The sequence below is a fragment of the Mustela lutreola genome, chromosome 14 (genome assembly GCF_030435805.1).
Source record: "Mustela lutreola isolate mMusLut2 chromosome 14, mMusLut2.pri, whole genome shotgun sequence".
NCBI classification, from domain to species: domain Eukaryota; kingdom Metazoa; phylum Chordata; class Mammalia; order Carnivora; family Mustelidae; genus Mustela; species Mustela lutreola.
The window spans coordinates 20,085,191-20,102,885 of NC_081303.1; the positions used below are offsets into that span (position 1 = coordinate 20,085,191).

Genomic DNA, 17,695 nt, shown 5'->3' on the forward strand with positions numbered 1-17,695 from the left:
TTAAGTATTTATATATTTTTGGATACAAGTCCTTTTATCAAATATGTGTTTTGCAAATATTTTCCTCCCTCACTGTGGATTGTCTTTTTATTCTCGTATTAATGTCTTTTGCAGAACAGAAGTTTTTAATTTTAGTGGAGTCCAGCTAAATTTTTTCTTTTGTGTATCACACTTTTGGTGTTGAACCTAAAAACTCCAGAGTGGGGGTGCCTGGGTGGCTCATTTGTTAAGCGACTGCCTTATGCCCAGGTCATGGTCCCAGAATCCTGGGATCAAGCCCTGCATTGGGCTCCCTGCTCTACGGAAAGCCTGCTTCTCCCTCTCCAACTCCCCCTGCTTGTGTTCCCTCTCTCTGGTGTCTGTCTCTGTCAAATAAATAAATAAAATCTCTAACAAAATAATAATAAAAATAAAAAATAAAAACTCATCATCCAAGGGCACTTAGATTCTCCCCTATGTTATCTTCTAAAAGTTTTATGATTTAGTGTTTTACATTTAGATCTATGATCATCTTTGAGTTAATTTTGGTGAAAAGTGTAAGGAGTATGTCTAGATTCATTTTTTTTATGCTTATATTTGGTTGTTCCAGCACCATTTGTTGAAAAGACTATTCTCTCTCTGTTGACCCATTTTTGCTCCTTTGTCAAAGATCAGTTGACTCTTTGTGTGGGTCAGTTTGGGACTCTCTGTTCTTGTCCATTAACCTATTTGTCTATTCCTTCACCAGTACAACATGGTCTTAATTACTAGCTTTGTAATCTGGAATTCGGGTATAGTCAGTCCTCTTACTTTGTTCTTCTCCCCTATTGTGTTATTCTGGGTCTTTTGCCTTCCCATATAAACTTTAGAATCAGTTTGTCCATATCAACAAAATAACCTGTTAGAACTTTGGTTAGGATTGTGTTGAATCTGTAGATCTCATTGGGAAGAATTGGCATCATTACAATATAGAGCCTTCCTATCCAGGATCATGGACTTTCTGTTTATTGAGATTTTCTTTGATTTTTTTTCATCAGGGTTTTTTAGTTTTCCTTTTATAGATCCTGTGTGTATTTTTGTTAGGTTTACGCCTAAGTATTTCATTTTTTTAGGTAAATGTAAATGGTGTTGTCTTTTTTATTGCAAATTACAATTGTTCATTGCTGGTATATAAAAAAGCACTTGACTTTTGTATATTAAGTTTATATCCTATAACCTGGCTATATAATCTCTTACTAGTTTTAGTCCACCCAGTTCTCATACCCCAAATTAATACATCAATAAATTCTGCCCATTCTTTCTTAGTATATCCAAAATCTGTCATTTCTCACCACTTCTGCTATACTGTCTTTACTCTTTACTCTGGTGTAAACTGTTATCATCTCATCATCTCACTCCTTATACAATTGCAGCCTATGGAGTAGTCCTTACCACATTTATTGCTACTCAGTATCCTGTATATTTCGTTGTCTCTGATTGTTTCCTATCTTCCTTCCTCCACTAGAAAATAACCTCTGTGAAAGCAGGAGCTTTGCTCTTTTCATTGCTGTTGTCCCAGTGTCTAGGTTGGTACCTGGTACTTGGTATTAAATAAGTATTTGTTGAATGAATGAATAAATGAATCAATGAGTGAACTTTCTTAGATTACTCTGTTCCTACAGCAGAAACTTGCTTAATAACATTTTAAAGAACATAAGGATATGCTACAGGCAACCTCCTAAGAGTTTCAAAAGAAAATTAGGATGTCTGCAGAGTTCATCCACTTGCAAATTTTATCACTACTTCCCACACTTTACACTGTAACTGTATATGCATCTGCAGATAGAGAACACTCACAGGTCTGAGGAGGCACTCCGCCAAGGCTCCGAATAGCCTCCTTACCTTTTTGTTGAATTCTTTTTCATCTCTGTCCTCCCCACCTCTCCCTGTAACCACATTTCAGCCCTCCTTTTCCTTAGTGTCTTGGGGAAAGGACTTATATTTATGGTGGAGTAAGGATTACCAGAACTAACTGAGTTACCTCTTGAGGACATTTTTTAAGATGTTCTTAGTTATAAGATTTAATCCTGAAGTGCTGCATATTTTTTTGAAGGATACTCCATTACTTCCCTGTAATCAAAATATATTTCTTCTTTCCAATAGTATATTTTTTATTACAAATGCATTTAATGACCATTATTTTACTGGAGGCCTAAAGTCTAATAACTGGTAAAATAATTTCTATCATTTGGTCTCCCTGTGTATCAAAATGTGTGCTCTCTGTTGGAAATCTGTTGCTGGTGAAACCCCCAGTTCCAGCAGTGTCTTGCAACTGACACAGCATTTTTTCTCTTAGCCTCAGAAAAAAGGCTTGCAGTTTATTTTAGCAGAACGACTTCCCACTGGGGTGAATGGCCACACAGGCACTTAATTATTCACTAATTCAACCCTGGAATTTTAGCTTTTTTAACTAGGAGGGCACTGACAGGATTCACAAGGAAGTGGTCTATTATCCTCGAAACTTTTCTTTAGTATTGCGCCTGTGGCTGAATAAGGCTTCTTTGGTACCTTGGGCACCAATTTCATTTTGCATCGTGTTCAGAGTTGCATTGCATTTTCTTGTGCTGTTCCAGTATCTCATAATGAGGCAGGGCAAGAAGTGTTTCATTGCTGAGTCTACAGTATGTACCAGTTTGGTCACACTGAAAAGGACAGAAGGAGATAACTGCTTTCTGTGGGTTGAAATTAATAATAATTTTAACCCATGATACATTTTATTTTAACAACATTTAAGTTTAAAATAATGTTTTCAACTTGCTTGTCCTCTGTACAAATCTTCAGAGATTAGTCTCTTACAGGATTGTCACCAAAAAATTAATGCTAAGATTTATGGAAGATATTTATATAGCTTGGAGGGAGGGCAGTAGCCAGATAATGTTACCTATGGGTTTGCTTCAGGCTTCTTTTCTTTTCTTTTGTAAGTTTTTATTTGTTTATTTGAGAGAGAGAGCGCAAGCCCGGGGGTGGGAAGGGGTTGGAGAGGGAGCAGCAGGCTCCCCGACAAGCAAGGAGCCCGATGTGGGACTCGATCCCAGGACCCTAGGGTCACGACCCAAGCCAAAGGCAGACACTTCACTGATTGAGCCACCCAGGCGCCTCTGCCTCAGGCTTTTTCAATGAGTTTTATTAAACTTAGGAATTACTCTGTGTTCAGTATGTTGAGCTCCTCTCTGAACAGTTATGAGAAGGAAAACCTGTTATAAACATTAACTTCTGTTACTGCTGATCAATGACTGTGATTATTACTGATTTCTTTAGTTTTTTTCTTTGAAATAATAAACTTGAGAACCTGAACTTCTTATTATGAATACATAGGTTATGCTTTTCATAACCTATGTATCGGTTATGAAACATCAATAGTTTTTTTATTATCTAAGTTATTTTAGATTGTGTAATGAAGCATCTCTACAAAATATTTCCAAAGAACTGAACTTTGAAAAATTTTACATGAGGTTTCTGAATTAAGACTTCAAGCTTTAAGCTTATTAGAAGTTAAAGTGAGATTATAGTATTTTAGTGATGCTTCATTGTTCTCGCCATCTTTAGAATTGTGTGCGATTTTTTTAAAAAGTAGAATTTTGGAACCTTTTGTTGTGTTCTTTCTGTTGGATTGAGAAAGCACAATCTGTTGACTTAAAGGCAAAGTAAACATTTTTAGGAGTTTATCAGTGTCCCATAAAGGAAACAAACAAGAAAGTCTTGAATAGGGAAAGATGATGGCATTACTTTAAACATATGTTAAAAATAGACCAGAAGAGATCCTGAACAAGAATCTTTGTAAGCCTTCCTTAGTGTGCTTTCAGTAACAGAAGCAGACAAACTATTTTTTTCTGTAATTACTGAGAAAATTCACTGGTAGTTTTCCCCACACGCAACCAAATAGCGTAAACAGAGCTCTGAGATGGGAACTTCCATTTCATTTTTGACAGTGATTTCCCTCAACTCTGAAGACAAAACCCCTTTTACAACTCTGAGCTAATTTTCAAACATTAGTTTCCCACATGGGTGTTTTAAGTAAATTTGAAAATGTTTTGCTGTTTATATTAAACTCTGGAAACAAATATGAATGAGATGGAAATTTCTATTCTAAAGTTTAGTAGATGGGCTAGAATTCCTAGTTTCCCTTAGGAAAAAACCCACATACATGCACACGCACACACGTATGTTTCTGATTTAAACAATATCAGATCTTAAGAAATGGAAACTATGTAAAAGTTGCCTTAATAGGTTTTTTTTTCCTTCCGTCTGTGTCCTATCCTTGTCATACTCTGCCAGTTAGAGATATTTAAAGAAAAAAAAATTTATTTTAAGTTTTTTTAACTTTAATTTCTGTTAGTTACCATACAGTGCTAAATGAGTTTCAGCTATACAATATACTGATTCAAACTTGCATACAGCTCGCAGTGCTCATCACAGCAAGTGCATGCCTTAATCCCCATCACCTGTTTAGCCGGCCCTGCAACCCCTCCCCTCTGGTAACCATAGTTTTTAATAATTAAGAATCTGTTTTCTTGGTTTGTCACTCTCTTTTTTTTTCTTCTCCTTTGCTTGTTTGTTTTGTCTCTTAAATTCCACATATGAATGAAATCATATGGTATTTATCTTTCTCTGACTTTTTTTTAAAAAATAAAGGTTGTATTCATTTGAGAGAGAGAGAGCACAAGCGGGGGGGGGGGGTGGTAGAGGGAGAAGCAGACTCCCTGCTCAGTTGGGAGCCCAACGAGGGGCTCCATCCCAGGACCTGGAGATCATGACCTGAACTGAAGGCAAATGCTTAACCATCTGAACCACCAAACCACCCCTTTGTGACTAACTTATTTCACTTAGCATTTTATGCTCTAGCTCCATTCATGTTGTTGCAGATGGCCAGATTTCATTCTTCTTTATGGCTGAATAATATTTCGATCTACACACACGCATCTTTTTTTTTAAAAATTTTTATTTTTTATAAACATATATTTTTATCCCCAGGGGTACAGGCCTGTGAATCACCAGGTTTATACACTTCACAGCACTCACCAAAGCACATACCCTCCCCAATGTCCATAATCCCACCCCCTTCTCCCAACCCCCCTCCCCCCAGCCACCCTCAGTTTGTTTTGTGAGATTAAGAGTCACTTATGGTTTGTCTCCCTCCCAATTCCATCTTGTTTCATTGATTCTTCTTCTACCTACTTAAGCCCCCATGTTGCATCACCACTTCCTCATATCAGGGAGATCATATGATAGTTGTCTTTCTCTGCTTGACTTATTTCGCTAAGCATGATACACTCTAGTTCCATCCATGTTGTCGCAAATGGCAAGATTTCATTTCTTTTGATGGCTGCATAGTATTCCATTGTGTATATATACCACATCTTCTTGATCCATTCATCTGTTGATGGACATCTAGGTTCTTTCCATAGTTTGGCTATTGTGGACATTGCTGCTATAAACATTCGGGTGCACGTGCCCCTTTGGATCACTACGTTTGTATCTTTAGGGTAAATACCCAGTAGTGCAATTGCTGGGTCATAGGGCAGTTCTATTTTCAACATTTTGAGGAACCTCCATGCTGTTTTCCAGAGTGGCTGCACCAGCTTACATTCCCACCAACAGTGTAGGAGGGTTCCCCTTTCTCCGCATCCTCGCCAGCATCTGTCATTTCCTGACTTGTTGATTTTAGCCATTCTGACTGGTGTGAGGTGATATCTCATTGTGGTTTTGATTTGTATTTCCCTGATGCCGAGTGATATGGAGCACTTTTTCATGTGTCTGTTGGCCATCTGGATGTCTTCTTTGCAGAAATGTCTGTTCATGTCCTCTGCCCATTTCTTGATTGGATTATTTGTTCTTTGGGTGTTGAGTTTGATAAGTTCTTTATAGATTCTGGACACTAGTCCTTTATCTGATATGTCGTTTGCAAATATCTTCTCCCATTCTGTCAGTTGTCTTTTGATTTTGTTAAATGTTTCCTTTGCTGTGCAAAAGCTTTTGATCTTGATGAAATCCCAATAGTTCATTTTTGCCCTTGCTTCCCTTGCCTTTGGCGATGTTCCTAGGAAGATGTTGCTGCGGCTGAGGTCGAAGAGGTTGCTGCCTGCACACACGCATCTTTTATCTATTCATCAGTCAGTGGATGCGTCCGCTGCTTCCATATCTTGGCTGTTGTAATAATGTGATAAATGTAGGGGTGCACGTATCCTTTTGAGTTAGTGTCCTTGTATTCTTTGAGTAAATGATAGTGCTGGATCATAAGGTCGTTCTATTTTTAACTTTTTGAGGAACCTCCACACGGTTTTCCACAGTGGCTGGACCAGTTTGCATTCCTAACAACACTGCATGAATGTCCCTTTTTTTCCACATCCTTGCCAACACCTGTTGTTTCTTGTGTTGTTAACCATTCTGACGGGTGTGATGTGATATCTCATTATAATTTTGATTTATATTTCCTTGATGGTAAGTGATAATGACCATCTTTTCATGTGTATGCTGGCCATCTGTATGTCATCTTTGAAGAAATGTCTGGTCATATTTTCTGCTCATTTTTAAATTGGATTATTTGTTTCTCGGCTGTTGAGTTCTATGAGTTCTTTATATATTTTGGATACTAACCCTCTATCAGATATGTCATTGTGAGTGTCTTCTCCCATTCTTTAGATTGCCTTTTAGTTTTGTTGGTGGTTTTCTTCACTGGGCAGACACTTTTTATTTTGATGTAGTCCCAATATTTTATTTTTGCTTTTGTTTCCCTTGCCTCAGGAGACATGTCTAGAAAGAAGTTGCTACCTGTTCTCTTCCAGGATTTTTATGGTTGTAGGTCTCACATTTAGGTCTTTAATCCATTTCTAATTTATTTTTTGTGTGGTGTATTAAAGTGGTCCAGTTTCATTCAGAAGAATGTTGCTATGCAGTTTTCCCAACATCATTTGTGGAAGAGACCATCTATTTTCCATTGGATATTCCTTCCTGCTTTGTTGAAGATCAATTGACCATACAATTGCGGGTTTATTTCTGTGCTCTTTCTGTGCTCTTCTGTTAAACTCTGTGTCTATATTTTTTCCAGTACCATACTGCTTTGTATTATAACTTGAAGTCAGGAATGATGATGCCTCCAGCTTTACTTTTCTTTCTCAAGATTGCTTGGGCTGCTCGGGATCTTTTGTGCTGCCATACAAGTTTTAGGATTATTTGTTCTAGTTCTGTGAAAAAATGCTGTTGCTATTTTGATAGGGATTGCTTTAAATGTGAATATTGCTTTGGGTATTAGAGACATTTTAACAATATTTGTTCTCCCACTCCATAAGCATGGATTATCTTTCCATTTCTTTGTGTCACCTTCAAATTCTTTCATCAGTGTTTTATAGTTTTCAGAGTACAGGTATTTCATCTCTTTGGTTAGGTTTATTCCTAGGTATCTTATTTTTGGTATAATTATAAATGGGATTGTTTTCTTAATTTCTCTTTCTGCTGCTTTGTTATTGGTGTGTATAAATGTAACAGATTTCTGTACATTGATTTTGTATCCTGTGACTTTACTGAATTTACCAGTTCTAGCAGCTTTTTGGTCTTTTGGGTTTTCTATGTATAGTATCATGTCATCTGTAAGTAGTGAATGTTTTATTACTTTTTTACTCATTTGGATGCCTTTTATTTCTTTTTCTTATCTGATTGCTGTGGCTAGGACTTCCAGTACTATGTTGACTAAAAGTGGTGAGAGTGGACATCCTTGTTTTCTTCCTGAGATTAGGGGAAAAGGTCTCAGTTTTTCCTCATTAAGGGTGATGTTAGCTGTGGGTATTTCATACATGGTCTTTATTTAATGTTGAGGTATGTTCCCTCTAAACCTACTTTGTTGCGAGTTTTTGTCATGAATTGATGTTGAACTTTGTCAGTTGCTTTTTCTGTGTCTGTTGAAATAACCATATGGTTCTTACCCTTTCTCTTATTGATGTCATGTATCACACTGATTGATTTGCAAATATTGAGCCACCCTTGCAACCCAGGAATGAATCCCACTTGATTGTGGTGAATGATTTGTCTAATGTATTGTTGAATTCAGTTTGCTAATGTTTTATCGAGAATTTTTGTATCTATATTCATCAGGGATATTAGCCCATAGTCCTCTCTTTTTTTAAATTTCTTTTTAATATGTTCAGTTAGCCAATGTATAGTACATAATTAGTTTTTGGTGTAGTGTTCAGTGATTCATTAGTTGCATATAACACCCAGAGCTCATCACAACATATGCCCTCCTCAATACTCATCACCCTGTTACTCCCACTCCCCACCTACCTCCCCTCTGAAACCTTCAGATTGTTTCTCGAGGTCCATAGTCTCTCATGGTTCATCTCCCTCTCTGATTTCTCCCACTTTGGATTTTCTTCCCTTCCCCCATGGACTTCCTTCCAGGGGGAGGGGCAAGAGCAGTGGGGGACTCCATTTCAACCAGGCCCCTGAATTTAGCTGGATATCCACCAAGCCATTCTGAACACCCATGAAATCAGCCTAAGATGTAGAATTATATGTCTGCCCTCTACGGTGGCAGAAGGTCATCAGCTGGGAGGTACAAAGGACAGAGTTGTGATTGTGTGGACAGATGTAGTTCTCTTTTTTAGTGGTGTCTTTATCCAGTTTGGGTCAGGATAATGCTGACCTCAGAATGAATTTGGAAATTTTCCTTCCTTTTCTGATTTTTGGAATAGTTTGAGAAGAATAGGTATTAACTCTTCTTGAAATGTTTGGTGGAATTCACCTGTAAAGCCATCTGGTCCTGGACTTTTGTTTGTTGGGAGTTTCTTTGATTATTGACTCAATTTCTTTGCTGGTTATCAATCTGTTCAAGTTTTCTATTTCTTCCTGTTTCGGTTTGGTAGTTCATATGTTTCTAGGAGTTTATCCATTTCTTCTAAGTTTCCAACTTGTTGGCCTATAGTTTTTCATAATATTCTCTTTTGCTTATTTGTATTTCTGTGGTGTTGGTTATTATTTATTCTTTTTCATTTGTGGTTTTATTTGAATCCTTTCTCTTTTTTCATTAACAAGCCTGGCTAGAGGTTTATCAAATTTACTGATTTATTTCAGAGAACCAGCTTCTGTTTTCATTGATCTTCTGTTGCTTTTTTTTTTTTTTTCAGTTTCTTTATCATTTATTTCTGCTCTATCTTTATTATTCCCTTCCCTCTGCTAGCTTTGTTTTGTTCTTTTTCTAGCTCCTTTAGGTGCGAGGTTAGGTTGTTTGAGATTTCTCTTGCTTCTTGAGGTAGGCTGTATTGCTATAACCTTCACTCCTTAGAACAACTTTTGCTGCATCCCAGAAGTTTTGTACTGTTGTGTTTTCATTTTCATTTGTTCTCATGTACTTTCTTATTTCTTCCTTTATTTCCTGGTTGACCATTCATTGCTTAGTAGTATGCTATTTGACCTCCATGTATTTGTAGTCTTTCCAGATTATTTTAAAGAAACTTTTTTAAAGTTGGTGTACTTTAAAGTGCTTTAAAGTTGGTGGCTTTAGAGTATCAGTTCCCATCAGTGCTGTGCAGTGAGGTTCTGATCAATATCTATGGTTGCTCCATCTAAATATCTCTTTCTAAAGTAAATCTCTCATATGAACAGGAATCTAGCTAATTGTCATGTGATTCAACACATGTGGAAGTTATTTTTCAAGGGGAGGGCGGTAGATACAGACATGTCCCAATTTGCAAGGTGGCAAAGCTGGTGTAAGTACTGTATAACAATATTTGTATCCTGTGACTACTTGACAGTTTTTGAAGACTTTTCATGTATGCCACCCCCCACTGATGTGTATAATAATCCTATTTGTAATTATAGCACCATGTGTTGAAAAGACTTTCTCTTTTGAATTGCCCATGTACCTCTGTTTAAAATCACCTGACCATGCTTATAGCATATTAAGAAGTAATATATATATAAGTATATATATATATTATAATATTAACAAAGGATGGGGAGGAAATGGAGCTATATAGAAACAAAGGCAATTATGAAATTATGATACGGTTTCACTTATTTGTGGAATATAAGGAATATTCCAGAGAACCATAGGGGAAGAGAAGGAAACATGCATGGTCATGTTATGATACGGTTTCACTCATTTGTGGAATATAAGGAATATTCCAGAGAACCATAGGGGAAGAGAAGGAAACATGCATGGGAAGGAATCAGAGAGGGAGACAAGCCATTGGAGACTCTGGACTCTAGGAAACAAATTGAGGGTTGCAGAAGGGAGGGCAGTGGGGGGATGGGGTAACAGGGTAACGGGCATTAAGGAGGACACGTGATCCCATGAGCACTGGGTGTTATACGTAACTAATGAATCATCGAACACAACATCAAAAACTAAAGATGTGCTATATGTTGGGTAATTTAACTTAAAAAAATTTTTAAATAAAAAAAAAGGAAATGATATTAGGGAGTAACTTGAAGAAATGAAGAGTACCAGAAATATTAAATATATAGGTTAATATGGTTTCTTATCCTTTTCCTCTTTTTTTTTTTTTTTTAAGATTTTATTTATTTATCAGAGGGGGGTTGGAGAGAGCATGCACAGGCAGACAGAGTGGCAGCAGAGGCAGAGGGAGAAGCAGGCTCCCTGCGGAGCAAGGAGCCCGATGTGGGACTTGATCCCAGGCCACTGGGATCATGACCTGAGCCAAAGGCAGCTGCTCAACCAACTGAGCCACCCAGGCGTCCCCTTTTTCCTCTTAACTTTTTAAAAAGATATAAGATTGTATAAAGCAATAATTATAACCCTGTGTCATTGAGTATATAATATATAGGCACGATATATATGACAATAGGAGCACGAAGGAGGGAGAAAGGAATGAAACTGTTGGAGTCATTTCTATAGTTTGTTAGAATTAAGTATTAATCTGAGATTAATTATGATAAATTTGGAACTACAGGAACTACTACTTAGAAACTTTAAAAAGTATGGTTAAAGAAAAGGAAATTAAAATGCGCTAGAAAATGTCTACTTAATAAAAACGAAAGTGGTAAAGGATGAACCAAGAAACGAGAAAGACATGTTATATAGAGAGAACAAATAGCAAACCAGCAGATATAAATCAACAATATCAATATTAATTTAATTTAATTTTTTTTATTTTTAAGATTTTATTTATTTGTTTGACAGAGATCACAAGCAGGCAGAGCAGCAGGCAGAGATAGAGGGGGAAGCAGGGTCCCCACTGAGCAGAGAGCCCTATGTGGGCTCAATCCCAGGACCCTGAGATCATGACCTGAGCTGAAGGCAAAGGCTTAACCCACTGAGCCACCCAGGTGCCCCTCAATATTAATTTTAAATATGAATGATCAAGTACTTTAGTCAAAGAGCAGAAGTTGTGAGATTACATATAAAAACAAGATCCAACTATATGCTCTCTGTAAGAGTCACTTTATATTCAGAAACACCAATTTTGGAAAAGTTTCAGCGATTTCTTCTACACTGCTAGAGTCTGAATGTGTCCTCCAAATTTCATACATTGAAATCCTAACCACCAAAGATGATATTAAGAGGTGGGATCTTTGAGAGGTCAAGTCATGAGGGTAGAGCCCTCATGAAGGGAATTAGTGCCTTATAAAGGAACCCATGAAGATCCTTCCCCTTTCACCATGGAAGGACACAGTGAGAAGGTGCTGGCTTTGAAACAGGAAGAGGACCTCCACCAGAACAGGAACAAGGTCAGGGTACCTTGATCTTGGGTTTTCCAGCCTTCAGAATTGTGAGAAATAAATTTCTGTTATATATAAGCTACCTAGTGTGTGATACTTTGTTATAGCATCCTGAATGGTAAGACCTACACCATTTTCTTTCCTTTCCTTCTGTAATTCCACTTATACATGTTAAGCTGATATTGTACCAAAGGCCTCTGATGTGTTTTTTTAGATTCTTGTTTCTCTTTTTATTTCAGTTAAGTTTCTTGTGACCAGTTTTCAATCTTACTAAGTCCTTTCTTTGGTCTGTATCTAGTGTATCATTAAACCTAGTCAATACTTTGAGGATATATATATTTTTTAATTTTAGAATGTCAGTTTTCTTTAGAATTTTCATTTTTCTACTTAAATTTTTCATCTTGTTACTCATTTTCCTCGATATTCTAACATTTATAATGCTTATTTTAAGTATCTTTAGCTATTAATTCCAACCAACATCTCAGTTTTTCAACAACTTTAGTTTTTCTGAAGGTCTTCTTATATTGACTTTTGCTCTTGATTATTAGATACCTTTTCTTGCTTCTTCACATAGCTTAGACTTGTTCACTGTATCCAGATACTGTGTGTAAGTAAAAGACTGATGTTGATGTCCATGCTGCCATGGAACTCATCCTTCCTCTCTCTGGCAAGTAGGGTCATGGCCTGATTTAAGGCAATCTAACCAGAAGTCAAAACGAGTCATGGCTGAGTTGCAACTTTAGTTATCCCAGTTTTCTTCTGGTTTCAGAATGGGATCAGAACGCTCTCTTCATCAGGGCTTTGTGATTAGAGCTTGCTTGCTATTTTCCAGTTCCTTCCCCAGCTTCTCATGCTGTCATGTCACTTAAATGCAGTTTAAGTCCCATAAGGGAGAATTGGTGAACTGGAGGGACTGGTGTCACTCTGGATTTCAGTCCACGATGCTAGTTCATGCGTAGCTGTTCCCAGTATTGATGGTTTCCTTTTGTCACAGTGAAGTTGCTTGCCCATGACTGGCTCATTCTTCTAGCTACTGCGCCTGCACACAGCATTTGCCCTTAGAGATAGAAGTGGCTTATCTCTTGGTCTCCACTTACCTGGAAAGGGCTCATTTCTCATTAGAATTTATTTCCTTTACCCTTCTTTGTTTTTACATTTCTTTGATGTCTTTAAAGAAAAATGTCATATTTTTTAAGCAAATCGGGTTTTTTAATTCTTTGTTGTGGTAGGAATAGTGGTCTTTGATTTCTTCTACATTCTTTTTTTAAAAAAAATTTTATTTATTTATTTGACAGAGAGAGAGAGAGATCACAAGTAGGCAGAGAGGCAGGCAGAGAGAGAGGAGGAAGCAGGCTCCCTGCTGAGCAGAGAGCCTGATGCGGGGCTCGATCCCAGGACCCCGAGATCATGACCTGAGCCGAAGGCAGAGGCTTAACCCACTGAGCCACCCCGGCGCCCTGATTTCTTCTACATTCTAATTAGAGGTAGAACCTCCTTCTCTAATAATATTGGGGGGAAAAAAGTACACTGCCCTTACAAGCATTTCTTACAGTTCTTACTTTGAACCTTTTTTACAGTATGAAATGGGGGTCAGCAAACCTTTTATGAAAGGGCCAAGTAGGAAATATTTAGGCTTTGTGAACAAAATGGCAAAATCAAAGCTATTATGTAGGTACTTATACTGCCATTTCAAATGTACCATTTACAGATCTAGAGACCATTCTTAGCTCAAGGGCCATGAAAAAACCGATGACTATGGTATACCAAGTTCTGTTATGGAGAAACAAGTGATAAAATGTTTTGATGAACAAAAAGCAAGCAAATTTCAGGTACTTTTAAGAAATTAAATTCTATGGAGTTCTTTGGTATACGACCTACTGTGGTATCTACAGTAGTAAGTACCAAAAATGATAATCCTGATCTGTCAAGATAGAGCTTTTATTTGGTGAATTAGAATTACATAATAAACTTTAGAAAAGTATTTGTCAGAAATATATTTAGCCATACGAAATCTTCATTCAGAAAACCTCACTCATTCACTCTGCCCAAGTATTCTACTACAATATTGGGCATATTGGGCAATTTTTTTTTTTAGCTTTGATACTCAAATGGGTATAATGCAGTGGAAAACAGACACTTAGAAGTATGAATGCAAGGTAGTGTATAACATAATGTAGGTTTGCACAAGCTTCCTCCGTAGGGTAAAATACATAACTTGGCCTAGAGTTTGGGGTAAGGTGACCTGGAAGAATTAGGAGAGATGATGATGTTTCTTTAACTCTTGAAAGGGAATTAAGATTTTGCCAGGTGGAGAGATTTTATACATCCGGTAAATGTTGCCTGACATTTATGCTTAACTGAAGTATTACCATATTGTTGACTTGACTCACTCAAGGTCATTTTAGAAATGCTTTGACTCTGAGGGAAAAAACTTAGAAATTCAGTCTCTCCTTAAATAATTACATGTCTGTGTAAACTTAAGTAAGCAGCCTTTTGTAACTGTTTTAACAAACTAGTTATCACTGTATGACATATTATAAGTGATTAAGTGAGAATTTAGCAAAAAAATTTAATTTCAGCTTATCTAGAAGTTTCTTGCTGCTTTTAAATCACTGAAATCTCCGGTCTCTGCTACAGATTTTTTTAAAAAGCATTGTAATTATTGTAGTAAGAATACTTCAAAGCAGAGATTTTTTTTTTTTTTTAGATTCTTTATAAATTCAATAGCTAATAGGATGGGTGAAGAGTGACCATAGAAATTTTACTAAGTGATGGGAAATAGAACTTAAGGGGATAAATTACACATTTGCTAAAGAAAAGAAGAGTATTGAGTTATTTACGTATTCAGTTTTAGCATGTTAATGTGCCAGTAAATCTTTTTCCAATTTCTGGAGAATTGGTTAGTTTAATGGGAAAAAAACCAACAAAATCAACTGATCATTTTTTATTTGTCTTTTTAAGAAAGCTCCTCTGGAGGTTACACTTTACTGAATTATTGAACACAGGCTTTGTAAAATAGGTAATAAGGATTTTTAGTTTATAGTAAACAAAAGTTAATAGCACTTGGAAGTATATAGGAGATACTAGATTATTTTCCATATCAAGCAAACTGTAAGCCTTTATAACATTGATGCTCAATAGACAACTTTACAAGAAAAAGTTTTCTCTCTCCATTTTTCTCTTAGCTTTTATTAAGTATCAGATACATACTGAGAACCATGAAAATGTCTATATTCATAAGTCTGACCTTAGAAAGACTGAACAGAAACAACTACCTACAGAAAGATCATCATCACATCTTTATTAGTACCTTCTCCCCACAAGAGCCCTGAAAGAACTTTATAAGGATCGGGAAATAATTGGGTAAATTTTGAGTCAATAGATAACATATAGCCATTTAAAGGTGGTAGTGATGGACACCATATGGAAACATAGAAATGTTTATTATCTATTTTCTTTAAAAGCAAACCCCAATAACATGTTCCACCATATGCTACCAAGTTGGAAAATGAATGCCCAGTATCCGTGGGCCATAAGTGAACTGGATATTGTTAGTGCCCCATTCTGTAGGTTCCTGAACACAGTCTGCTTCTTCCATGTGTGATGCTCAGGAGAGAGGAGTAAATCCTAAAGAGGACTGAAAGTCAGTAAATGTCTCTTATTTGCAGGATTTTCTACATGAGACAACTTTAGAGTTTTATATTTGAGCCTTCAGACATTTCCTTAGTATTATGGATATAATGTTATTGTCTACCTCTTCCCCAAGATTTTACAGCATTTGATCTTATTAATGATTGAGTGACTATGAATCCTAAATATACTGTGTTTGTTTGTTTGTTTGTTTTTCAGGATAAGGGAGATTTTGAAGGCATCTCGGAAATTGCAAGGTGATCCAGATTTGCCAATGTCTTTTACTTTGGCCATAGTGGAGTCCGATTCCACAATAGTCTACTATAAACTTACTGATGGATTTATGCTGCCAGACCCTCAGGTCAGTTTTGAGCAACTGTCAGTAAACAGTGAAAAAAAAGAGGAAAATAATGACATAAGTTTAAGTGTGAATCAAGCCATTCAGCTTCCTTTGCAATATGAAAATTCGAAAAAATAATGATCTGATTTTCACACCTCAGAAATTTGGCTGTTTTGTTTAAAGTAATATGTTCCTAGTTTCCACAAAAATAATTAGACCCTTAGTCTCCCAGAGTACTTCATAAAGTCATGATATTATTTGATAATTAACTGAGGTGGGATGTAAAGGCTTATAATAGCTTTAGCCAAAAGAACACTTCTTTAGAAAGTGTTAAATTGGTTGACATTTTGACAGAAACCTTTTCACGAAATAAATGTGTTATGTATGATTTCCTGATATACTTTGTTGGTGTATTTGGTATAATTACATTAAATATCTTTCTGATTTTGCTTTTAAAATACCTTATATATTGGGGGAAAAGTCCATCCTGATCTTTTTTTTTTTTTTTTTTTTTTAATGTTGCAGAATATTTCCCTTAGAAGATGACACCTGTACTCCCTGATGCTCACTGTGGGATTGGATTTGAGACCCATCAGCCTGGTTCATCTTTTATCTCAGACATAGTTAGGGTTGACTTAGCTGGTCCCATTCCATAGATTTTTTCTTTTTGAAGAATAAAACTTTCCCAGATAGAAGAATTTTTTTGTTCATAAGTATAGGGTAGTTGCTCTAAAACTTTTTTACCTGGACACAGTTTAATTACAGTTATATACAAGTTGGTGCTTAGGATGTGTTCAGAGAGGTGGAGCACATGTTTCTTCTCTCATCCCCCACCCATAGCTGCCTCATTGTTCCTTGCTGTCTCTGCTAACACATTGTTGAGACTGTCACCTTTCTCTAATTCAACCCTCTCAGTGCCTTTTGGCCACTTCAGGTAGCCCGCGATGGCATTTCTTGGACACATGGACACCTGGAGAGTTTGCTCAGTCTGCTTTTAAATCCCCATTAGAAAGTAACAGTTTTCTTTCCATTGGTTTTTATGTGGCATTTACTGTTGACTTTAAATCAGAAGAAAGGTATGCTTATCCAGAGTATAAAGTTACATACATGCTAGATTCATAGGGACCAGAGAGGTGCTACTGATTAATTACTTCCTACCTAATAAAGGAAGTACTAGGCCTTGCTTTCCATTCTTATCACCACCACCCTTATTATATCAGAGTTAGAGTATTACAAGAAAGATAGTAAGGGACAGTGTCAGATTTAAAGACATCTTTATTAAATAGACTCAGTTACTCCACTTTTGTGGAGTTACTCCCAATAACTCCCAATTATGTTGCCTAGAGTATAAAAATTATATGCACAGAGACATTCTAAGTGGCATTAATTATAATGGCCCAAATAATAGATCCCTTAAAAGTTTTAGGAAGGGGTCAGCAAACTTTTTCTGCAAAGGGCAGAAAAGAAAGATTTTAGTCTTCGCAAACCATATAATCTCTCTTAAAACTTCTCCAATATGCGTTTATAGTACAAAAACAACCATAGACAATATGTAAATAAATAGGCATGGCTGTGTTCTAGTAAAACTTCATTTACAAATCGTGGCCATAATGTGCCAACCCCTGGTAAAGGAAATGGTTAATAAACAGATAGATAGCCAATGAATGGTATATTATATACTCATTAAAAATTAATAATAAATGAAAAATTAGAAAATATTTAATTAGAAAAGCAAGCTATGAATGGGTAAGGTCATGGCTGTCAGCGACACACCAAGCATATAGTAAAAGGGTGACAGAGTAAATGACTGTTCCTATAATAGGGTGGCAGAGCAATAAATGGGTGACTTCGTCTTTCTTTAGTATTATAATTCTTTCTTTATTTGTATTACCTTTTTAATAATGTTTTAAAATAAAAAATAATCTTGAGATCTCTATTAGCTATCTGTCATTACATAATATTACCACAAAGTTAGTAACTTACAACACCCATTTAATATCTCAAAGCTGGGTCCTTTGTAAGGCTGCAGTCAAG

General features: G+C 36.5%; 1 protein-coding gene across 1 annotated transcript in view; it reads left to right on the forward strand.

The window, feature by feature from the left end:
- The window catches only part of TSEN15 (tRNA splicing endonuclease subunit 15), a 34,296-nt gene extending 16,699 nt beyond the window's left edge, over nt 1–17,597 (forward strand). The window contains exons 4-5 of the mRNA XM_059145439.1: nt 15,541–15,682; nt 16,187–17,597. Of these exons, the coding sequence (XP_059001422.1) occupies nt 15,541–15,682; nt 16,187–16,207 (163 nt within the window). The 3' untranslated portion in view covers nt 16,208–17,597. The remainder of the gene's footprint in view (nt 1–15,540; nt 15,683–16,186) is intronic.
- The last annotated feature ends 98 nt before the right edge of the window (nt 17,598–17,695 follow it).